The sequence below is a fragment of the Sinocyclocheilus rhinocerous genome, unplaced genomic scaffold, assembly GCF_001515625.1.
Source record: "Sinocyclocheilus rhinocerous isolate Xijiao unplaced genomic scaffold, SAMN03320098_v1.1 scaffold3444, whole genome shotgun sequence".
NCBI lineage: Eukaryota > Metazoa > Chordata > Actinopteri > Cypriniformes > Cyprinidae > Sinocyclocheilus > Sinocyclocheilus rhinocerous.
Window position 1 is genome coordinate 125,090 of NW_015662918.1, and position 26,361 is coordinate 151,450.

Sequence of the window (26,361 nt, forward strand, 5' to 3'; positions counted from 1 at the left end):
GTGCTGAAATCGCGTTTGGTCTCGTACTGTATAGCGTACCTTGTCAGTGTCATACGCTTTGCTTGGCCATTTGTTGTGATAAACAGGAACGTGTGTCCAGCTCAATTCAATTTGAGTTTTGTTAAACGAATAAAAAAGAAACGTAGTTTACCGCGGAAGCGGTCGTGTGAAGACCGAAGAGTGTAAAGACCATTGACTCTACCGTTCGACTCCACCGAGCAGGGACACCGGCAAGAATTTAATTTCTTTTATTTTTTTAAATGTGTGTATATATAGTATTTATAGAGTTTTAGCTTTAATTACTTTTTCTTATTTGTAAGTCGCTTTGGATAAAAGCATCTGCTAAATGACTAAAAGTAAAAGTAAAGTAAAAGTAAATAAACAGTTCATTCCATGTTAAAAATATAATTGAAAATAGTTCAGTGTAATTGAAACAGATTATACTACACAATATTTGTGTGTGCAAGGTATTGTATGCGTCCTATTTTAGCGAATTTACTGAAATCAATATTACTTCTATCTTCTTCTACTCTCTCTATTAAACACAATCAGTGACTAGGGCCCTAAACAACAGCCAAACAAATCCGGTGCTTGTCACTACACACAATCAGTGCACAAACACACACAGACATGTTATTAATGCAGCTTATAGCATTGATTTTATTTATAATCGCTCATCTCATTTTTTTCAGTAATCCTTTCAAATGACGCAGGAAGATGGTAAAATGGAGCGAGACTAAAAAAAGAAGGGCTGCTGAGAGAGGTAGAGTGTTTTTGGTAGAGGAACAGTGAGGTGAGTGAGTCATCTGCAGTCAAGTGTATCAGAGCGGGTCCTGTCATGGGACCATCTCTACGACTCAGGCATAAATGCCTCAAATTGTGCTGATATCTCTGAGGAGGGAGAGGCTGGGCTGTTTCATTCTGATGCCTCAAACACCCCGGCTCTCCAGCCAGTGCTTGCTGAATCTTTAGTGAATCTACAGGCTGTCTTTGCCAAGGCCGACATGTAATTCCCTTCAGACACCCTGAGAGAGATAAGCAGAAGGGAGGAAGAGAGGCCTTCTTCTATTAAGATTAAAGGGTAGTCTCCTTCACTCTTGCTGGCAGTTTGAGCTGTTCACTGACGCCCAGGGCAACGAAAACCTCCTTTCCACATCCACGGGTAGATTTTAAATATATCATATGAGTCATGATTTTTTCACATGTTTACAACTCAAACAGATTCTCTAGAAATGATAACCGTTTCTTACTGAATATAGCATGAAGATGTTGTTAGAAGAACATAGTGGATGTTGAGGTTTTCTGCTTATTTTGTATTGAATATTAATGAGTTCTCATTGCTGGAGCGCCGAAGCCAAGCGGCCATTTATCAGCAATGATGAAACTGTCATAATTGGCCTTGTTTCTTGCTCATTTATTTTGGGCAAGTTCTTAAAGTTCATATTAAAAGAACTGAGATTCTTCGAAGTATGTGAAATATCCCATATTGACCCAGTGTCCCATATTCCATATCCTGCTACTGACAGCACCAATCAATCTAAAACAATCTGTCTGTTACTGACCAGAGAAAGTATTCACATCAAAGGAACAGTTAACTGGAAAAAAAAAAAGTTCAAAAGTTTAGACACTGGATTTTTTTTTTTAAAGAAATTAATATTTTTATTCCACAAGGATGATTTAAATTGACCAAAAGTGACAGTCAAGACATGTATAATGTTAAAAATACTTCAATTTCAAACAAATGCTGTTTTTCATCAAAGAATCCTGAAAACCTGTATCACGGTTTCTACAAAAATATTATAAATGTTCCTTGAGCACCAAGTGATTTCTGAAGGATCATGTAACACTGAAAACTGAAGTAATGGCTGCTGAATATGCAGCTTTGCCATCACAGAAATAAATTTTAAAACACATATTCAAATAGAAAACAGTTATTTTAAATTGTAATAATATTTCACAATAGTACTGTTTTTTTAAAATAACTGTTTATAATGTATTTTTGATCAAATAAATGCAGGCTTGGTGAACATAAGAGACTTGCCGACACTAATGAGAAATAAAGACCATGACTATCAAGGAAGATTTTCAAGGCAAGAATTTTATGAATAATGACTTTCAGTTCAGTTTCTCAAATTTAATACGGCTCCAGAGCACTTGGTATATAGTACACAGAGTGCTTTTATCATGCATTTTTGTCCTTTTTTTGTCCCCATCCACTTTCAATGTATGAAATAAAGCAGTGTGACCTCTCTTAAAAATAACTACTTTAGTGTTTTGCCAAGAAATAAAGTCATACAGGTCTGGAACGACATGTGGGTGAGAAAATAATGACAATATTCATTTTTGGGTGAACTGTCCCTTTAAAACAACAAGTTGTATTTAAATTCACAAAAAAATTATGGTATCGTACTTGTTTAATTCTGTTCTTGTGATATTAGTTCTCCTACAGGCTGTTTTTGTGCTTACCAAACATCTTCAGCATCCACATCACACTCGGCCCCAAACTGGCAAATGTCACAGGTGGACGTCTCCTTCTGTCCATTCTCCGCCGAACCCTCGTTCCCTGCTTGGATACATAAAGACGAGACAAGACAGCATAAGCTACCAAAGGTCTGACAAATATTACTTAGGTCAAGATGAGCAGGCAATCACAGTCCGTCTCTTTCTCCCACACAAACATTCATAAATAGATGGAGACACAGAGGACAGACATAATTCTCATTCAGTCTTTGTCTCTGGCTCTCATGAGAAGTTCAAATCCCCCACTGATCTTTCCTCAGCCTCGCCCCTCATTTCATCATGATGATTTCTGATTTGCCGCTCCTGCTCCCCGGCGATAGAGGCTTCCCAGGAGCCGAAGCTTAAAGCCCCTCGCTATCGCATATCTGCCCTCATCAGTGGACGGGGAAAAGCAATCCCGTACACCATGGAATTTAAATTATGTCTCCTCGGAGGAGGATCATCATTCCCCTTTAGATCCTGACCCTCCATTATGAGGTGCTATTTTTAAAACTTAGACCGAAAAGAAAGGCAGGCAGATAAAAGTAAGAAAAGATAGAACAAGAACAAATCAAATATACTACACTTCAGTGCAAAGAACAATGTTTAAGTCACAGGTGTTTTTAGTCACTGTTCTGCTCTATTGATTCTTTCTTTTTTAAATTTTGGTGTAGATGACAAAAACAAATGCAAACTTTGCACTGACACCGTGTCCTTTCATGAATCAAAAATGAAATGAATCTCAGTGTTTTTGAATGCCAAACTGTTTTAATTTAACAATATCACATGAGAATGCTGTTGTCCTGAATATTTAGACCAACAGTACAACTGCTTTTATACAATAGTTTAATGATCTGTCAATATTAACAGCATAATATTAAAAAAGCTAATATTAAGTAACTTGCATCTTAAACACAATAGTGCCAGCTATAGTGCTCCGCCAGTGAAAATGATTCTAAATTAGTAATTTAGCGTCAAAATGAAAACAGTTACAGAATCAACTGTTGTGTCTCGTTGGGTGTGGAAATGAGAAACGTGTCGGAGGGAAGGGGCACTAACAGTTATCTCCATCTCCCGGTTAGACGGACCCTCTGAATCGATTTTCCCTGACCAGAAACACAGTCGATCACCAACCCCCTCTTTTTTCATCTGCAACCGCTGCCAAAAAGATCCTGCTTCTGACCCTGTTTGTAAATATCGAAAACCCAAGGTCAATGATTGATTTAATATATCTGGTTTTTGTGGATGTCTACAGAAATCTAAAGTCTTTTGTTGTTGTTGTTAATGAAGAATCTTTAAAGTCCTTTTCATGTGTAACGCAAAGACATTTAAGGTTATGAAACATTCAAATGTAGCAATCTGAGCACACACTGAGCAGAGGAATAGGTTTTGCTGTAAATGGAAGGAAAGGAGATACTTAAATGAACAGAAGACAGATGGTGAGTGTCCAAGAAAATGGCTCTTAATGGGACAAACCTACTTGTGCAGAAACTAAGGAGAAAGGTGGGGGTGGATTTAGGGCACAACATGGGCTGTCAGACAGATGATGAATGAAGCCACCCATCTCCTGCACAGTGTATGGAAACTGACCTTCACAACAAATATGTAGCAAGAATGAGCGTAGCATTCCAGTCTGGGTCAGAGAAGCTGTATATGAACTGAGATCACATGTGAAGTGAAAATAGCACCAAGAGACTAGATAGAAAATATTTTCTTAACTATATATAATATATAATAATAACTATATATATTTTTTAACTATATAAAAAAAAATTGTTTCCTAGTTTTAGCTAAATCACTGGAACAAATTTATACATTTTGTGTTCCAGAATAACTTGTTTTCCACGTAGTGTGTGAAAAAGCACAAGAAAAACGTCTCAGGTTACGTATGTAACCATGGTTCCCTGAGGGGAACGAGACACTGCGTCCTCTAGGGGTCGCTATGGGGAACGCCTCGTCGTGACCCGTGTCTGAAGCATACATTGAAATAACACCAACTCGTTGGCCGGCGACAGCCATGACGTCACTACCGGTGCGACTATAAAATAGGCGCCGGTAGCACACATCATTCACTGTGCTCTTCGCCCAAACAAACAACGCATAGATCGTGTGAGTCATCGGGTGTTAAATAGCGATGACATGGGTACACACACCTTCTAAACGTCCTGATTAGATTTTTTTTCCCAAAAAAAAAAAACCCTGTAAACAAATCATAAACATCAACAAAAAAACATAAGATCAAAACCATAAACAGACAAATAAATGCTTTCTAACCCCATTATCAATTCTTATTTTATGTTTATTTTTAGTGCATAATTGAGTATTAAAAAGACAAATTCTTTGAAAACCTCAAGAGTCCTATTGTTACGTATCCGGTCCATGAACTTCCGTCTGCTAGCCATCAGAGGTCACCCTTTCCATTTTCATTGACTCTCGCACTACACACTGTTGCATATCACCCCGGACTACATATCCCATCATTCATTGCACTGATTGCACACAGCACTAATTGCACACAGCTGTATCTAACAGATATTATCTAACTTAGCTTTACTTATAAATATGATTGTTCTACTGAGTACATTACTTTTTACCCCATTTGCACGAAATAAATTGTTTTGTTTCATATATAAGCATGAGATGGAAATTAATTCCACTTGATTCTTTTGAGTGGTATTTATCGCAATGCACACAATGACTGAATGGACGGATGGATGATGCTGTAACTCCAGGGTCATCTAGTGAAAAGCAGCTCAGATTAACACACACACACACAATTTGTGAAATGGAAGGGGTTTTGAACATCACAGTTAAACAGTTGCGTAAACAAAGAGAATAATGAGAAAGCTCTCCCTGGACTCTAAAAGGTCAAATTATATAATGTATATTATTTTGCATTTTGAAGATACAATGTTACTATAATGCAATGTTGTATTAGTCTACAATAAAAAAAACCAACATGTAATGAAATAAAAGCCTGCATCCATAACTCCCAGAAGAGATGCCACCACACAAGAACACGCTGAGCTCTTAAGGGACACAAAGGTCAAGTGAATCTCCACAGATGGAGAGGACACATTACATCTTTGAATCAATAGTGAATGTAGGAAGCATAATGCTTACAGCGGAAAGATGATAGCCTGAAAGAGGATCTTTGGATTTCCACTGATCTCCACGAGCTAATGATGCCGCTTCTACAGTACATGGTGAATGTGACATTTAAGTTTTACGCATGAGCCACAAAATCATCTTACTTTCTCAAGAGAATCTCCAGAGTGATGAAAATTGCCTTGTTCCTCCTTTTGTATTGCAGTAATGTGACTTTTTTTTTTCCTGGCAATGATTTCTAAATTTATGGAATGACGCTATGGGTGTTCTGTTTCAACACATTGCTTATGGATTTTTATATGGTGCACTGTTTGTCACAAAGTGTTTGTGCCACAAAATTAGGGATGTGCTTTAGCAATCTACTAGAGCTCAATCCAAAAGAATATTTTTTAATACCATTGTTGGTAACTTAATATTTTACTTTCTGAGGACTTGACAACTCATATTTTTGATGGAGGATTTTGTAGTTGAATACTCTAACATGTATGTTAAAAATCCTTAAAAATGTAATAAATGTCTAAACATTTTGTAAGGATGTATATTTTGACATATGACCTGCAAACTTGTCCCATAAATATGGTACAAGGCTCTCAATGCTCTAATAATGTGGTCATCAACTAAGCCTTCACCACACTGGGTCCATTAAAGCCTACTTCACACAAATAAGGCTGTTTGAGTGTCCCAGTGCCATTGGGAAATGCATGTCGTAAAACCCCTTTGGCACTTTGCCTCTTCAATCCACACCTGACAGCATAGAAGACCTTGCCAATGACCCATTTGCGCATGTAATTACATCAATCCGCTGATGACGGTGGCGCAGAGCGAAGGTGTCTAATTTTGTGGAGTGCTCCCGAGGCCCTTTTCTTCCACTGCTTGACAGCTTTTGGAGAGCGCTTTGAAAGCCAGATGAGGGTTTGAATTGGCAAGAGAAGTAAGAGCCAATGTGTGAAATTCAGGAAAGGAGGCCCGAAACGGGCTGCCCTTCTTCGAGGGATTAGGGAAGAAGAATTAGGAAAGGAATTAGGGCTTAAAACTTCATTTTTTCCAGCTTTGACCAGATTAAGTGCTGCTCGCTGAAAGTCTTCCATTGAGAGCTAAAAGACCCAGCAGACGATCTACGAATCAGTTTCACTCTGGGTCATTACACTGCAACCGTGGGTCAACCTTGTAAAATAAACACACATACATTTAACATACCACTCAGAAAGAATCACATATACTGTCCATTAGATGTACACCCAATACATAAGCACCATTTCACTAGCATTTGATACAGCTGTACCGTTTCTAAAGCTCTCCATTATTCTCCCACGAGAAGTGCTGCGAGGTTCAGAGCTTCTTACATTCACACACAAACTAACACGTGTGCTTATCTCCGGCTCTGACTATGATCTGCCCCTGATGTCACCCATAATAACACTCGTGATGGAGCCGCTCTCACATATATAATGGAAGAAGAGTGCAGGGGAAGGAAAAGAGATGAAGAGTTGAGGATGATGAGAAATGTGAGGAAAACATCAAATGGCGTTTGTGGTATGTAGCACGGAGAAAGAATGAAAGAAACAAAACAACAAAGTAAACATGACAATGACGGAGAGCGTTCAAAAACAGATGAATGATGAGAGACATAAACAGAGACCGAGAGAGACAAAAACACAAAGGGACAGAGAGAAAGAGACAGAAAAAAAAAACATCTCCAGCAGCTAAGCGGTCGATGGGCAGTCAATAAAGTGTCACTTTCTGCAAGCTAAGAAGCTGGCCTTGATGAGGGGATCTGACCAGGATCGAGGCTGAAATGAACATTCGCATTAGTGGCCACAGCAACTAGTGCTTTACCCACCGAATGACCTTCCCTAAACCACAATCTCATATTAGACTCTAAAATGCCCCAGATTAAAAATAAAAACGTTTTGTAAGGATTTCTTACATGCTGTGGAAAAAGACTCCCTGCAGATTTCTGCTAGATTGAACTCCTTCATAATACTGTTGTGTTAAAAAAAATAACAGACTTGAACTAAAATCAATTGTCTTAAATGCTAGTGAATTTAGGTAGAGATTTGCAACACATTAGTCTTAAAAATAAATGTTCTTTATTTCCATTGAAGGTTCCACGAAGAACCTTTAGCATTCATGGAATCTTTCCATTGAGCAAAGGATTTTTGACAGTATAAAAAGGTTCTTTGGATTATTAAAATGGTTATTACACTAAGAAAAAAGTTTCTTTGGGGAACCCAAAATGGTTCTTCCACTGCAGAAACCTCCTGTTGGAACCTTTATTTTTAATAGTGCATTAAACAGTGTTATTCAATTATTAGTGTTTTTAAATATTAACTTGAATTAAGCACTAAATGAAGGCAAGGAAATAGACGAAAATGAGCATGCAAAAGTTAAATATTCAATATCTACATAAAATAATGCAATATACAAAAAATATATGTCAGGCAATAACTATTATGGTACCAATAAGTGCATAGTGCATTCCTAAATTCTGTATTTAAGATATAGGAAGGATGGGAAAAAACTGATATTGATAAATCTGGAATTTGAACAAACATGCAGTTCATTTTGCTCAAGTCCACTTACAACATTTTTGTTTTCTTTTTAATGATATGAATAAAACATTTGATGTAGATTTACATAAAATATTACACGATTTATATCAAATACTCTTTAAGCCCCCTATTAAATTCTCCTTTCTTCTACAGCACATCCCCTGCTGCAGTGGATTGTGACCGTCCGAGCAGCAAGATCCTGGCACCTTGTCTTTCCATCTAAACTCCCAGACAGCGTGGGGTGGCACAGAGAGCAGCTGAAATGTTCCAGCACTGTGGGTGCCAGTCTTTGCCATCGAGCCCCGCTAATCCCACTGGCACCACAGTGCCAATCTTTCACTCCAGTTTTACCCACTGATCTTTAGAAAAGATCCAAATCAGTAGAGCAAAGCAAGCTGCTGGTAAACAAGAGCTAGCTGCTAAAGGCTATTCCAGAGAGGACTGCGTAAAATATGACAGAACTAGTTTAATATGTTCTCTTACATAAAAATGCTATGTTTCATTCACTTTGTTCTGATTGTCTATTTATAAAAGAGCAATGTTATTTTCCCTGAAGCGGATCTTATGAACTCATTTGACGATGAATGATTTAGCAAGGACGACGTGAGATTTTCCACCTCAGTAGAACAACAACTAGTTTTTCTGTTTTTCTTTTTCAAGTTAAAGGTCATTTCTCAACTCAAAGGAATATGGATTCATTGCTCAGAGACCTAAACCAAATTTAGATATTGGCCTTTAACAACATGTGCCCACCAGGGACCTTGTAACACCCAACAGCCAATGCACAAACGAAAAGCAAATGAAAGCATTTTCACAAGAGATTTTCCTACTTAGCAATCTCACGTCAGTGAGGAGAACCTTTACACATTAGAATTGAGTGAATCGACTTGAAGGTACCTTTACTAAAATGTACATTAAATACAATTAAAAAAGATACATTAAAAAAATTATATTTTAAAAATATACCTAAGCTAAAAAGTAAAAAATACAGTATACATAAACAGTAAAAGAAATATATAAAAGTTGTGAAAAAGAAATGATATAAAAAAGATACTAACAAGAACCTAAAAAGATCCTTACAAAGAAATGATTTAAAACTATACATTCACCAAAAAGAGCCTTAAAATAAACATTTTTTTTAAATAAATTTACTAAAAAGTACTTAAACTATTTTAACAGAAAAACATAAAAATAAAATAAAAAGAGCCTTATAAATTAACTGTTTAAAATATATCTTTGCAAAAAAAGCTAAAAAAAGTCAGCTAAAAGAAGCTATTCTTTTAAGCTAAGCTAGAAGAAGATAAAAAAGAAACATCAACTAAAACGTACCTAAAAAGATCCTTAAAAATCTATTATTTAAAAAGATACTGTATCATGTGCATGTACATGCACAATATATGTATATGCATTTCTCTAAAATTCTTTAAAGGGATCGTTAAAGCAGGACATTTTTCAAGAAATGGCTAAAAACACATCTGTTCAATCTACACGACTCTCTAAGACTAGCACTCTCTATTCTATTTCTATTTTATCTGCTTGTTTTCTTTTTTATTTCTTTTAAAAAAAGTGACCCTCTAACACTTGCACTCCCTATTCTATTTCTATTCTGCTTGTTTTCTTTTTATTTAAAATGGACCCTCTAACACTAGCGTTCTCTATTCTTTTTCTATTCTATCTACTTGTTTTCTTACATATTGTTGCTCTTTTGTTAGTTTTGATTGCTTCTATTGTCCTTATTTGTAAGTTACTTTGGATGAAAGCATCTGCTAAATGACTAAATGTAAGTGTAAATGAAAAGCAAGGTCTAACACTTGTTTTAGTATACTGATTGATTGATGTGAGTAGGCAGTCTTTCACTATCCAGGTGCATTAGCATTACACTATAAATGTGAATGTACTCGCATATTTCTCACACACAATGCAGTTTGAGTGATCTGATCACTTTAGACCCCAGTGGCACCTGTATTTACAGCTAACCATTTGTGATCAGAACACACGAAACTCAAAAATACCAAAATTTTAAACAAGATCTAAGTCAGAAAATCACTAGTGGTCTCCTAAACCAGCTGCAAACGTCTTAAGAAACTGGAAAACAAATGCTAACATGTACTCAACACTTATGCTTCTAGCCAAAAATAAGCCCTACCATGTAACGGCATCAACAAAGAAATGTGAACATCTTTTCCATTCCAAAACACCTCCAGCTCCAGCACAAACTCTAGACTCAAGCCCAGCGGAGCTCCTCTTTGCTCCTTTACACGTTCTATTCAAAGACAGTCAAACAAACCAACAACCTCAGCGGATTTTGCAGATGCATCCCAGGATAAATGAGCCTTTAAGAATTGAAAGCTCTATAAACAACCAAGCCCTTAGATGTTTACATTTCAAACACTGAGGTTTGTCTCCAAGGAGTTCAGGCTTAGCTAGTTACAGTAATTTGGGAGCTGCAGACTGCTGTTATGATGGGTATTTCTGCACCGCTGAGGGTTGATGCTTTACTGATTTTAACCAGAACAGATTGCAGTCGGTTCGTTTTTAGTGGCACTCAAGAAATGAAGCTCACTATTGTCAGAAAATAGTGTCCTCGTTAGATTCACGACCGGAAAGGGATTAAACTCCTCAAAGATGCAGCCGCTGAAAAAACGAGTCTATTTTCCCAAGTTACTGTATAAATGCCTCTAGCGTTCCCTTATGTCTCTGTCTTATCTTTCTCTCCATACGTTACATTTTCTTTCTCATCTCCTGGACTGTAAATCTCCATATGCTATGTTGGTATAATTCATTCTGTCTATTGGCAGAAGAAATTCAAACATCTCTTTGTGTGTGACTTTTGTTCGGCTCTACTGTATGGATATAAGCCAAAATGAACTCTGCTCTTTTCTGTCACTTTCTCTTGTGACCTTGAGGCCATTTTGCCACTTCCTGCCACGGCTCATCAATCACAGTGTCTCCTGACCCGTCTAGTGCGCTAATCTCCATATAATCCCACCATTACCGTGAACGGCTCATCTTTTTGTGTCTAGTGTGATTCCTGTTCATCCTCTCTGCCACTTTCCCATTCTTCCCAGCCTGCCCGTATCATTATATTGTATTTCCCAAAATAAATTTTAATAGAAATCCCCTTCTGCCCCAAGGATGACCCACATTAAAACAGCACATTTATTTCTGAGCGACAGAAGGTTCACGTAGCCCCCAGTACACCTTTGTCTCATTTGATTCAGCGCCTTCCATGTTTGCTTGAGATTTACATTTCATCTGCAAAGTCCCTGACTATATTAATAACTCCGGAGGTATTTGTCAGAGCTCCGAACGAATCGCGAATGAATAGATGCTGCCATAAAATGATTGCATTTTACTTCTTGTTGGGGCTGGAAATAGCTTAGTCTCTGAAATGGTTTGCTACAAAGACAACAAGGGCGAATCTATGTCTTGTTTGTGATAAGAACAGAAGTAATTTACATTTTCAATGTTATTTTCAATTTTCATACATTAAGGAAGCACTAAATCCTTTTTTATTCTGCTTTTCTCTCAGCTGTGGAGAATAAGGATACAGAAAAAAGTGGTTTGAATTTACTTGATTTAATCATGCATAGCGTTCCACACAAATCAATTAGGTTACATCAACGGATTTTTTCCTTCTTTGTTTAGTTCAATAATTCTTTGTCAGAAAACATCATTTGTTCATTCAACATAACGTAATAAAATTATTTTTAGTGACCATATTAGCAGCCCCAACATGACTTTATGTCTGCCCACGGCATGATCCATTTTCATTTGTGTCGCATTACTAGGTTATACCAACTAACCATTTACCAACTAGAAAGAGCATTTGATCATGTTAAATAGTAGAATAAAGAAACATTCAGGACCCCATCTTTACCAGAAACGGTTATAAATAAAATTGTAACTGGACATTAAAGTCTTTACTTTTGCCCCTTAAAATCAAGTTCCAAGCAAAGCATGCTGGGAATTATAGCTGCCCTGCCCAGATTCAATTAATAGCAAAAATGGTTCATGTAGCCAAAGAAGGCATGAGGTAAACTCAAGTGGATTTCCAGAAATAAAATTAGGTTGTTAAGATTAAAAAATTTGGCATTGAATTAGCATTTTTTAAGCAGTTAAGCAGCAACAATAATTTGAAATCATTCAAAAATATAAATGTAGCACTAAGGCTGATGATACAACGGGCAACTATTTTGAGCAATGTTGCTTGGGCACTTTCCCATTGAGAATGGGTTACAAACATTCTCCACAACCTGTCTGCAGAAGCGCACATAAGTAATGCGTTAAACATATAGCTAAAATTTGGATGTCAAAATTTTGAAAGTCTGATTCCCTTTTCCTCTTTACGCTTTGCTAGTCAATTTATTGTATAGCTTTCATGTTTTAATAGATTATAAGCCAAAAACATCTTTCAACAATAGAAGTAATTCATAAGTTAATATTAATTTAGCATATAAACAATGTGCCATCCTTTAATTATTGGCTCAAAATAGGTTTCAGCCTTAGAAGTAGTATATAAACTTAATAATCCAAGATAAAACACCACCCTCACATTGAAGCTAGGTTATGGACAGGTTTTCCCAGTCCGAGAGCTTTTCAAAAGGGCTTTTTTATCAGATGAACTTATGAATTATATCCGTTGCGATGGTTTAAAAGCCTTTTCCAGCCGCAGTGACACATACAGATAAATAGTGCATCTGACTCAGTAAGGACTGCAGTACAGAAACAGTGCACATGTTCACACTCAGCTTGAATGTTAAGCGCACAAACTCTGAGCACAGCCAGACACTTTTCCTTAGTCTTCACCTCCCATTCCAGACGGCACTGCGCCCGTCTTTATCGCAGCAGCTGAAATGGGGAGATTAGATTATTCTCTTTCTCATTCCTCTAAGCTTGTTACCATGGTGATACCACGGTGACTGAGGAAGGTCCTCACCCGCAGACGGCTGTGCAGCTGACTGTCGTCACCTCAGGAACGTGAGGTCATTAATTTCCCTCCGGTAGAAGCTGCGGAGTATTTTACAACAGTTTAAGGCACGACTTAACAACCATTTTTATGTGAAAGATCAAACGCGGTCGACCGCAGCTGCAAAGACCAAATAAACACAAAACGAAAACCCAAAGCACACTAGCCAACTCCCTTAAAGACTGCTTCCTGTGTCTGTGTTGTCTGTATTGATTATAGAAAATCTACCAAAATTAAATACATAATGGATTCTAGATGCAGAGCCCTGGATACACAGTAAATGGATTACATTTGGAAGTAATTAGAAATAATGAAGTGCTGCTGGAGCCGTACTGCTGCAGTTTTGACAGCTGAAGTGATACAGCTATTAATCATTGAATAAAATGGGGCGTTTCTTGCTTCACAGCGATGGAACGAAGATATTTGCTTCTTGAATTGAAAGCAAAGCGCAATAAATAAATAAATAAACACAATAAAATTAAATATAAATAGAAATAAAAAGGTAGTTTCATCATCATCTACTCACCCTCATGCCATATATTTTTCTCATGGAACCCAAAAGGAAAAAAATAGCGCTAAGTAAATTAACTTAATTAGATCTAATGAGACAATTCTCAGGTGGTTTCTCTAGTACTTTTCCAAGACTGTCTTTAAACATTAGGACTGCAATTAAACTAAATTAAACAACAACAACAACAACAAAAAACACCATTTAATGTTAACAAGGGGTCAATGTTGGGCTGGTTAGCATGACCACATTAGTCCCTGCTACCTACCATAAGAACACCAGCTGACTCCAAACAGCATCTTTTTCCATATGTCATGGTGGTGCCATATTTAATTTTTGACAGGAATGAAAACAAGGCTGTGAGGCATAGTGTGTTCAATGGATTGTAATGTTGTTTAACGACATACCGATTGTTCAGTAAAAAAAACTCCATAAAACAGTTTTGAAAGTTGTGAGTTGTGAAAATTACTGGGGCACAAGCTTCAGTGAAATACCACTGTGCCCCAGTAAAATTTTACTGATAAATCCCTTGTCAACGGGACTGACATATGATAAAGTCATGTGTGGTTTATCAAACTGCAATAATAACAGGATATTTTGTAAAAAGGAACAAAAAGAATGCTGGGTAAGGAAAACATATACCAACAATCCATTGTAGGAAACAAAACTTGCGAATGTCTTCTACTGTTTGTCAATGACGAAGCAGCTCTTTATTGCATGTGCAGGTTGGGAAAGACTCTGTGCTGCAGGTAAACATGATTTATATTCATTTATATTCAAATCAATGTTTCAGTTACATTGCTGTCTATGGAGGGTCAGAAAGCTCTCGGATTTTATCAAAAATATCTTAATTTGTGTTCAGAAAATGAACGAAGGTCTTACAGGTTTGGAACAACATGAGGGTGAGTAATTAATGACAGAATTTTCATTTTTGGGTGAACTATCCCTTTAAGGTCTATTAATGACCATTCTGTGTATCAATGATAGACAATTTTTTGCATGCAAATATTTTTGAATATGCTATAATGCATATTTTATTAGTGCTTGATGTGTGTTTGAAGGTACATCCATATAGGACTAAATGGAGTCATTAAAATCCAATGTTATGCACTGTTGATGGGAATCATTATACAAGATAACTTGGTAACTAAACTTCATTAGAATTAGAAGTAATGTCATCTGTTGTGAAATATTTGATAATCAGAAAAAGCCTAATCTCTTAGCATCAACCATAATAATCACTGGTTTCTCTATATTGTTTTAGTCTAAAGTGTAAACCGTGTTATTCTGCATGTAGCCTCTCATACAGATGATGTTACATGGCCCTCAGGGCGGCTTCTCTCTGTGCTTTGCCGTAAGTGTCCAGCAGCCTGCATCCCCAGTAGGCAACCCATATGATTTATCTGCAGCCATTGAAATACATTTGATTTTTATCACACCGATAGTGCTGTGCTTACCTAAATGCCCTTCTTTCTCACTCTCTTTCTGTTCCATCTATAAACCGCAATCATTTCTCTCTTCCCTCACCCAGCCTTTATCGCCCTCATCTTTCTCTTCCTCCTCTTTACTTATCTTTCTCTTTATCTGCCTTCCATTTCTCTTTCCCTCTCCCTCTTCCTCTCCCTCTCCTTCCTTTCTCCACTCATTTTATCGATGTGCACGTTCTCCAGTCTCTTATCACTCTTCTTTTGTCTCTCTATACATATTTTCTCCTCTCCCCTCATCATCTTGTCTTTCCACTCTCTCTGTCTCTATTGTTCTGGTCTGCAGAGAGCCATTTGCTTTCATCTACTAACACAAAACCATTTTCCTAACAAAACATCTAGGTATTCTTAATTGGCATACTTGTTAAATGAGAAGTTCATGATCAATTAAGTCCTTCATAAGCACTATTCGGCAGGAGTAGTTAAAACTTTTGAAAAGCCCTGGTTTAGAAAACTACTCCTGTATATATAAAGGCACATATAAAGGCAGCTGTAAACACCAGTTTATATTTTGTAAGAAAATGTTAAGTGCAACATTATAAAGACAACATGTTGTTTGCAAAGTAATTAGCTTTTATATTGTTACTAAACTGAAGCCAAGTAAGCTATTAAGAGTATTATTGTATATAGCTGGAAAATATTATAACATAGTTTCTACCCACTATTAGAGCATTGTATACAACCTGAAGAGAAACATTTATGATTCAAATTTGTATGTATAGTACTTTTTACAGTTTTACAGTAAACTTACAGCCTCAAACATACATACTACTACTATTTTTCATTTTAAAAATCCTTGTTCTAAACAATGTTTGTGATTCAATTATTAACACATGAAATCTGTGTTAATCTGACTTACATTTAAAAAACAAAAGTTCGGTGTCAGTAGTGTTTTTTTAAAGAAACTGATACATTATTAAATTGTAATAATATTTTACAATACAATATTAATATTATCCTTAAGTCAAACCAAAAGGCAGCATGACAAGAAATGCAAATTTAGTTGCGGTATTTACTGGATGGTAAAGAAAAAAAAAAAAATATATATATATATTTGTGAAAAAATAATATACCCCAATTGCAGACATTCTTATCCGGATGGCATTCAATTTCTCTGTAAACTCCAGAGGATTAAAATCACAAAGTACTGTGAAATATAAATTTCCCAAACGTCCTCAGGGAAAAATAGCCCTGTCCAAATGACACATACCAACCAAGCTGCTGCTTTTTGCAAAAAGCACAGACCACATCTAGTAAACAGGAAATGGCTAGCAAAACAAGACCACAATAAGCAGCAGCATGCAGGGGGATGTTACAGTACTCAATTAGCGGATGTGGCCTGTTTGGTTGAGAGAGAAGAATAAAAGGGTTGACTGGAAGAGCGAGAGATTAAAATCAAAGAAGAGTGACACATTTTAAGCGATACAAATATACGGCTCGAGCCGCAGACTGTTCTACTGTCAGTCAGACATTGCACTTTGGGGGGAAGAGTGTAATAATTCTGTTTCTCTGAACAATACGTGAGTGGGTGTAATTGAATCTCAGTTTCAGTGGGTGGCTTGTGGAGGAGAGCAGATGACTGCTGACAGGCTGAGAGGAAGTGAGTGTGTGTTTATGAGCATCATGTGTGGGGAAGTGTAAACAAGTGCAAAGTGATTTAATGAGCAGTATGCATACAAATTCAGGTGTCAAAATTGGAATATTTTGAGCTGGTCTGCCTTACCTTCATCTCCTGATCCTGAACCAGCATCTGTAAAACACAAAAAGCAGAACATTACATCAATGTCTTCTTCGAAGTCTTCATTTCTGTCATTTTTGTCAATCCAATACGGGTCAAACAATTCACACAGGTTTTACCGCATCTAAAGTTCATGTCCATGTCGTTTATTTGTCAACTTCCCAGACCAATAATAAAAATAAGTAAATAAATTGAATTAAATACATTTTTAAGAATGTACATGTGATTAACTGGCCATACAATGGAATGGGCTCCAGCAACCTTATGACCCTATAGGACAAGCGATTTGGAAAATGGAGGGATGGATGGATAAACCATGTACATTATTGCTCATCTGGCTCTCTGGAGTCTGTGCACACTTTCCCAGTATGCAGTACAAATGTGGTCTTGTGTACTTGAACTGTGGGAGGATCAAAGGTGAATATGTGACCCATTTGGCTCATGTAGTCAGAAGTGGGCTGCACGAATGATGCAAGAGGGAGATATTATAAATGCACACATACTCTGATTCATCGCAGTCTGATTTAGAATCGGTGTTTCAACTTAAACCATAGAAACTATAACCCTTCTGCACACTCTTTGCACATAACAACAGAAAAGTCCAGGGCTTCATGGTTTTACTGCCACAATATTTGTTTAAACATGACTCTAAAATCAAGTATAGTCAAGTATCATAATGTAAATGATGCACTGGATATGATGGTATAAAAAGACACTCAAGTGGAAATGAGGAAAGGATAGCAAGATATAACTATGCATACGTATCTTCAAACAAAAACACACTGTAATTTACATGTGTGGGTCTATGGGTTAGATACAAAGCAATTGGATACAAAGCAAGAATTTATTAAATAGATTTAGATTCCTAAATACATCTGTACAGTTTAAATCAATTTTCATCGCAAGAAGCTAAAAACATGTGTCCAGCGGTAAAAAAATAAATAAAAAAAAAAGATTTTTTTTGTTCACTGTGAAACCACACACACACACACACAGGTTTGTTTTTGTGAAAAGTGGGGACATCCCATAGGCATCAGACTGGTTTATTTGCTGTCAGTTTTTCTAATTGCCTGACAGTTGCATTCTTAATTCAGAGACATGCCGCACACAATCTGTCTTTGACCATCTGAGCGATGCTCTCTGGCCATCTGGACATGAAAAACTCAGCTATGGCTTCAATGCAAAAAATATGTCTAAACCTGTCAAAATACTTTCTACCTGTTTATTTGATATGCTTTCACATGCTTTCACCTGCATATATGTATAAAGTGAGTAAACTCTGTAAAGCTTGACATACATAACAGCCAGACAACAAAATGTGTACATTTATTATTATGAGCAATAATCTGGTAGAAAGAACATTATTGGAACTGAATTCATTTTCACTATAAAAATTAAATGACAGAACAGGCTGCATATAAAAAAAACCAAATATATATATCAATTCTCACTAAATATATCCTAGTACAATAATATTTAGATTTTAATTCATTTAAATGTAATGATTTAATGATGATGTTTATTTGTGCTCGGCGTCATAAAATTACATCACAAATATGATAGAAATAATTATTTCTAAAATACCTGCTGTATCATAAATTGAAAAATTGGTTGTTCATTTCGTCAATAAACGTAGCATTACTTTGCTTTAATCATCATATTATTATTGATCTTGCCATTGCTTTATCAAAATTCAACAATATCTCAGCAAACAGGTATCTGTGCATTGTGCTACAGAGGCCAACATTTTGGAAATTATATGTAAAAAATATAGAAGTACAAAAGTACAAAAGTTTTTTCAGGTATTGATGATGTTAATAATGTACAGTAGAGTCATCAGTAAGCTACATTTTTAAAATGATATATACAACTTTATAGGGTTAAACAGATAAATAGTCTACATCTATCCGTCCTTGTATTCACTAACGATCCATCCTTGTATTCAATTCATCATTCCTTATAAAAACTGAAGACCTTAAACGGCTAAAACTAAACAGAACCAATGAACCTGTCCTGAAGCACTGGGTTAAAAAAGTGGAAAACCTTCCACTGCCTCAAACATTCATGAAGTTCCCTAGTACATCAAAAAGTCTATTTCACAGTGTGGCTGGAAGAGTAAAGCGAGACGAACAGTCTGTTTCTCGGCACACTTCTTCCTGTGAGACTGGACTCTGCTGAGTTTGCTGGCACACAACAATGGCAGCAGTCTTATTAAGTGTAAGAGACCTTTGTTCCTCATTCAGAGGTATCAGCGGGTTACGCATCTCCTCTGCCATTGTCATTTATCAGGAAGAATGTGTTATCAGGTGACTTTGCACTTTTTTTATCTGGGCTCCCATGATGCAATAGGTTGAGTGAACTTGAGCTGGAGGCTCAGAGGCAGATGGTCTCTGTCAGCAGAGACAAACGCAGCTGTAATTTAACATGCCGCTGTGCAACACACAATTAACTATATCCAGAACAGCGTGCTTGAACGACATGTGTGCGTCAGGTAACATAGTACTTAATGATAAAACAGGCCTGTTGAGCTGTTTATGTGAGAGTTTTGTGAATGTAATAGTCATTTCTTGGAATATGATGCATGCTCCCTGCATGGAGAAAGCTACTTTAGCACTACATGGAGTGCGATTACGGAGAAAGGCTATCTTAACCTCGATTTCCAATGTCGAAAATGAACTGCCTTCTCCTCTCTACAGTTACGCACCACTAAGCTAATGGCTAGCTGCCCTGCGCCGCACTGAAAACTCAATATAAGCACATGGCCCATCTCTTTAATCAGCGCATTATTCACACTGATCTTACAGCAGCACAGCGGTGAACTTGCCCGTTTGCGAGGTAAATAGCCCACTTATCAATGCCAGAAAAAAGAGAGAAGCATATACTTACCTCTGCCATACTTCTTAATATTTGGCACATAATAATACATAGAGTTTATTATACCCCAGTCAGACTAAATACCTTTAAAAGTACTTACTCAGAGCTTTGTTTAAAAAAAATTTGGCACATAAGACCTTTCTGAAAGTTTCAACGAAGCACAGCAAGAAACTAAGCTACAATCAATTTTCAGTAGTCAAGTGTGATAGAGCAGAGGTTTGAAGCAGTAAAGGATGGTGAAATTATTTAGTGGGACAAGGGAATAACATGATTTCACCAAACAGTATTGGAAATGACTGTTGGTAAATGAGATTACAGCTGAATTTAGTGACTATGCCAGTAACTCATGGACTTTAAACAGTACCATAACTTTTAATACTGCCTGTAGACTAGAAGTGAAGGATTGTTATTGACAAGAGCAATGACACTTGGGAATCCATTTAGCATCATTTAACATGCAGAATGGGATTCAGCACCATGGAGAGCAACAACCACAGGCCCAAATCTGAAACCTTGTGCAAAATAAATAAATAAATAAAACTGTCCAAAATAATTTAGTAAAGACAGTATATACATTTACAATCTTACAAAAATATTTTTAAACATCAGAGCAATAAATTATGTTTTAAAATATATTAAAATAGAATTGAGTTATAGTAAATTTAAATAATATTTCACAATATTATTTATTTTTACTGTTTGGTCATACAAATGCAGCCTTGGTAAGCATTAGAGACTTCTTTCCAAAACATTAAAAATCTTTCTGACCTCAAACTTTTCAATGTTTGTTGCATACACCTCCGCATTATACTGTAATGGATAAGAAATTGCAGGCTTACTTGTAAGCATCAGTTTTCATAGTGTAAACTTTGTCACATATGTTTATAATGGCAAAGGTGTTTCTTAAAGGCACAGGAGCATTTAATTCCAAAAGCAAGATAAAGGCTGGGAAATATCCATGAAAAAGAACCAATGGGAAATCTATGAAAACCTAAAATATGACAAACTATAAAAATGTAATATGATGTGATATGACGCCTTTAATACTTCTCCGGTTATTACAATCAATGTTCTATTTCCTGGTGCATGAAGGTGCTCACTTTCAAGTTATGATACTGATGTATGAATAAAGACAGAGGAGCTGAGCTGCAACCAGCCTTGGAGAAATAAAGAAAATAGCAGAGTGTGATACACTTCACTTATCTCTGTAGGTCATCTGTCAGCTGCTGGATCATTTGCCTGGGAATTAGTGGAGAGGAAATCAGTGTCAAAGAGTTAGATGAGCTGGTACAAGCATCAAACTGTGAGGCAGTCCATTTCTCTGTCTCTTTCCACAACGTCCTCAGGGCTGAAAGTGTGAAAATCTCATCGGGCTGTGGATATATTCTTTTGGTCTTACTTAAAGCTCTTGTAGACAGAGCTTTAAGCATTCACCAGGGTTTCAGGTAAATTTCATTTTTTGTTCAACCACATAATTTAATCCTTGGCATAATGATGTGGGTAAAATGAACTATTAAATCTGAATTGAACATAGTCAAAATCAAATTGGTAAGGAATTGAATGCATCTGTTGAGAATGTCTGATGGGCTTCAGGTTTGAATTATGGTTTCTACTACAATTTCTCTACTATAATATGGTGAAAAACTCTATTGACATTTCTTTATAGTTTTGTAGTTGTTCAACCATGCTACAAAGTCAAGATTAGTGGGGCTGTTGTATATATACACACTACATATAATACAAAAGTTTGGGGGTCAGTAAGATTTTTTTTTTTTTTAAATAAATGAACACTTTTATTTAGCAAGAATGCATTCGACTGATCAAAAGTGACAGTAAAGACATTTATAGTAACAGAAAAGATTAGAAATGCTTTTTTTTTTTTTTTACTTTCTATTCATCAAAGAATCCTAAAAAAATATCACTGTTTCCACAAAATTATTAAGCAGCACAAATGTATTCAACATGAATAATAAGAAATGTTTCTCTTGCATCATGTGACAGCAAAGACTAGAACAAAGAGTAATTGCTGCTGAATATTCAGCTTTGCCATCACAGGAATAAATAAAATTTTAAAACGTTCAAATAGAAAAGTTATGTTAAATTGTTATTAAATTCTACTATATTACTTTCTGTATTAAAATAAATGCAGCCTTATTGAACATAAGATAACAGTAGTAGTATATAAATTATTTAATTACTTATTTATTTTTGCAAGTCCGCAGTCACAATAGTGTAATGTCTTTGAATTATCTTCATTTGGAGACTTTTCTCTGCAATTGCAGATATATGTGGTTAATTTTAGAGATGCACCGATCGATTGGCCAGGGATCGGAATCGGCCGATTTTCCTCATGATCGGCCCGGATCGGTTCGGAAATCGGAATCGGCCAAAAAAATTGCAATCGGTGCATCTCTAGTTAATTTGATTACTTAATCGAGAAGGAAACAAAACATGATAGATATAAAAAAACTGTGATTTTTTGCACCGCTTAGCCAAACAAGACATCCTTGATCACAACTATAATTTCAGCTTTTGTTTTCAGAGTTATATCCATGAACCAGACTGGTCTGGTAAAAAGAGAAATAAAAGCAAAAGATGACAGGAAAGTATTCAGACAGACAGAGCCAAACAGAGAGATGATGAGAGATGATTCAGTGGCGCCATTCAAGCTTCCCGGAGACAAAGACAAACACTCTTCTTGTTTTCTGCAGCTTGTTTCAGTAAATTAGCTTTTACCTTCCAGAACACCTACAGACAAGTACATGCTCGTACACATTCAGGCATAGATGAGAACCAACATCCTGCTGGGACTGAATTATGACTTTACCTGCATACACACACGTTTCATTCTCTGGATGCTCCATAAGCACAAATACACTGCCTCCCACACTCTCTCTCTCCCTAGAGATCATTTTTAGAGGTTTCAGTGTGTTTAGGCCCTGTTTAATGGAGTCTGACTCAGCAACTCCCAGAGCACCAAACATCTGCTTTAGCCTCCGCAATACACCATCTTACTGACCACAGAACACACTTTCGCTCGTTGATTTGCCATAAACATGCAATGCTTACTCCTTTAATATAAGAGGAAAAAGGGGGACGTTTTTCTAAAATCATATACAACAACATAGCAGTCTTGTGAAAAAGCCTTTGTGCCTTTAAAAGCTCTGAATGCAGGTTTTAAAACACAGCAAAAGCTTTACACAAAGCAGTAATATATACGGTTCTAGCCTGTAAAAGGTATTATGGGTATTGTCTGACTATAGTACAGTATAACATGTTTAACACAACACAGATATGAGTCCCTGTCTGATTCAGAGCTGAGGCATGAGTAAATTGCAGTTCTGCTCAATCTGATAACCTCATACTCACATTTTATGGGCAAATGATTAGGCTGTGGATTAACCTTCAAGAGACACCAAACACACGACTGAACGTACCGGCTGGGCAGGATCCTTCAGAGACCACCAGGATCTCGGTCTGCTGTTTGCAGGCGTCTCTCCGCAGAAAACACTCGTTTTCATAGTTTTCGTTGTTGGAGCCGCACACAGGAACATAATCATTGTTGCACTGAAAAAAAGAGGGATTTTAGGCATTAGAAAATGTGAGAAAAATGAGATGTGGAAAACATGGGACCAACATTAGCATTATAGTACTGCAACTTTGTGATTGTGTTATTTGCAGAATTGAAATATAAGGGCAATAAATAATTATAAATACTTTGAAATAAAGTGTATATTAATATTCCTACAGTAGTTTTCAGGAAAAAACAACAATGAAATAAAATTCATATTTTTCTAAGCATTGCATGAGATGGGAACAAAGGGGTCTTTCTTTAAGAACATGATGTAATGTATTACGCAAGAATAAGAATTAAGCATGAAACTGACCTATATATCTCTCACAGCCTAATTGTGATGTTTTAGCAGCGTTTTACTTTGGGGGTTTTAGATAAGCTCACAGCAGAGAATAAGAATTGCGTGATCTGAATGTGAATAAAGCTACTGTGAGCTCCGAGGGCCGAAATACAGCCTGCCAACTACACTGCCCACGTTCCCAAACCAGCCGGAAAAAGATGATTACAGTAAGAAAATGCCAGGAAGGAATACATCACAAAATATTGTGAAACAAGTTGCTGGTTTCAGGTTGTTTGCATAACTGGTTATACTTTTTAAACTGAAATTTAGGTTTGAAGATTTGAGCAGAATGTTTAGTAAAAATGTATTCTAAAAAAATGGAAATATAAAAAGGTAAATTGACTTTAAAATTTATCTAAGAGAACAAATCTGAAAAAAAAAAAAATATATATATATATATATATAATATATATTATAGTGGCCATAACAAAATTTGTTATATAATTATCTAGATTTAATTTATTGAATCTGTTTCACACATAATTTCAATATTAGTGCATCCCCAGATTTATGAAAAGCTAAACTATTCAAAGAGAAAGACAAAGATCTACTTCAGTGCTTCTCAAATATTCCAGTCAATCTCTTGAAAACCCACTAAAGTTCGAGTTCAGGAGAAGCAGGTATTTTAAACTCACTAGGTGGCCTGGTGGAAAATGAAGCTGTTCCAAACCTCACGCAGGTATTTTGAAAGAGTCTGACCACAGCGCACACACATATGCACCTGAACACACAGAGACACACAGTGTCTGGTCCAGCAGGCCCCCGGGGAGGCCGGGTACAGTGCAGGGCTGCAGTGGTCTGTCAGCTCACATGTTGGCTGAGGGATTGTGTGGCTGGTGGCCAGCTGGTTGGCAGGGGTCACAGGAATAACTGTGCCCATTGATTCTGGAGCGGGATTTGTACTTGCTGTTTTATCGGCTGAGAAGCAATATTATGCAGGATGAGAGAGCTCTGAGCCAACACTGGCAAGAGATCCAGAGAGAGGGGGGTGAAATATGAGGAAAAAAGAAAAACTAGGTCTACAGGAGATGATTATACTGTAAGGATAGAATACAACAAAAAGGAAAAAGATAGACGGATGGATTTTCTTTTAATAAATAGAATTTAACATAAATTTAGGGTGATATACTGTATACAAAAATAATACTATACAAATTAAATATTAATAAGATCGTCTGGTAAGAAAACATAGCATTACAAAACTGTCAAAAGAGCAAATCCAGTTTGCAGTCAGTACAACTCCAAGATGATACTACAGGCATTCAAAAGCAAGACTGAGAGTGTAATATTCCCAAAGTATTCCAACAGACAAGTTAATACCGAGTAACTTAATATTGATTAACAATGTGTCTGCATTCGGCATGGTCATTGCTGCATTGCGTTGTAATAGCTTGAGGGGCTACAGAATGTGTTTTTGCATTTAAAAACGAGAGAGGCATGGTAGTGGAATGAAAACAACGTAAAGTGTGTAGCTGCATTTTTTAAAATATTAAACAGGAACCTTCTTTAAACTTGAGTGTTGCATTTTTAGAATGCTATGAAATGCATGAGATACCGCAAAAGTCACGAAAAATGAATGCAACTAACAATGAATGCACTGTGTATAGTGCATGCGTACATAGAAAAATAATGGAAAAGCAGCAAAGTGGATTGCAAAAGGCTGTCTACACTGGACGTTCTGCCAAACACCTTCAAACTTAGATGCGTCAAAAGCCAACAGATCCCATTATAATCAGTAATACTGGCATGATGCGACAATTCACTGACAATAAATGGATGACCCATTATACTTCTCCTACTCTGCATGCTCCACTTGTATGGAGACAAAATAATCAAAAAGACAAAATTATAATCCTACTGCTCAAAATACCTGGGATTTTCCCAAAATAACCACTAAATGGAATCTCTAAAAAGATATATTTTTGTTGTTGATATGGACTACATTGACGAGAGTGATGTAGTAATGTTCACTGTGAAGCTTACACTGCGAAGTACCTGAGAGAAAACAGATTTGACCATCTGATTTTCACCAGTAAGAAAAAAGTGTTTTAAAGCTTGTTGTTTTGCAGAACATCACAGTTATATATGACATGAGAATAAGGCCTGAAGTTAGATAGAACATTTTAAGGAAAATATAATTATATTTTCATAATGATTTTTTTCTTCTCAAACCTTGTCTGTGGTGTAAAAACACCCCTGGCCAAATGCCCCCAGACGGCATCACTTCCCACTTTGATGTAGTTACCATGTTCTGAACATCACATCCTTTATTTTCCCCCAGATGTAATCTATCTAGGTGGTTGAATAAAAATAGTTGGACTTTATTTTTTAAAAATGACCTCAATTTAGCACCAGCAAGCTCGTTAGCTAGACAATTAGCATCAGCTAACAATATTTACTTATTTTCAGTATGGTTAATAAACATTCATATCTGTCTACTCCGCTAGTTAATCCAAACAATATAAAAATGTATACTGTTGATAAACAATATAAAAACAGACGTCACATAGGGCTAAATGCATAGCATTTAGTAAAACTGCTAACGTTACAGCAGCGGGGAAAGATGAACGTGCATGAGTTATTTTATTCATTCTGTGTTATTGTAATGTTTTGTGACCTAAAACATAGAGCAGGGGTGGCGAACTCCGGTCCTGGAGAGCCGCAGCCCTGCAGAGTTCAGCTCCAACCCTAATTAAAACTCACCTGCCTGTAGCT

At 36.5% G+C, this 26,361-nt stretch overlaps 1 protein-coding gene across 2 annotated transcripts in view; it reads right to left on the bottom strand.

Moving 5' to 3' along the window:
* tmeff2a (transmembrane protein with EGF-like and two follistatin-like domains 2a) overlaps nucleotides 1-26,361 on the bottom strand; it is a 58,423-nt gene that overhangs the window by 8,749 nt on the left and 23,313 nt on the right. The window contains exons 3-5 of one of the 2 annotated variants that reach the window (XM_016538427.1): nucleotides 23,170-23,299; nucleotides 16,844-16,870; nucleotides 2,467-2,563 (exon numbers count right to left, since the gene is read on the bottom strand). In XM_016538427.1, coding sequence (XP_016393913.1) covers nucleotides 2,467-2,563; nucleotides 16,844-16,870; nucleotides 23,170-23,299 — 254 coding nt within the window. Of the gene's footprint in view, nucleotides 1-2,466; nucleotides 2,567-16,843; nucleotides 16,871-23,169; nucleotides 23,300-26,361 lie in introns of both variants that reach the window. The other variant, XM_016538426.1, reaches the window with a different exon arrangement.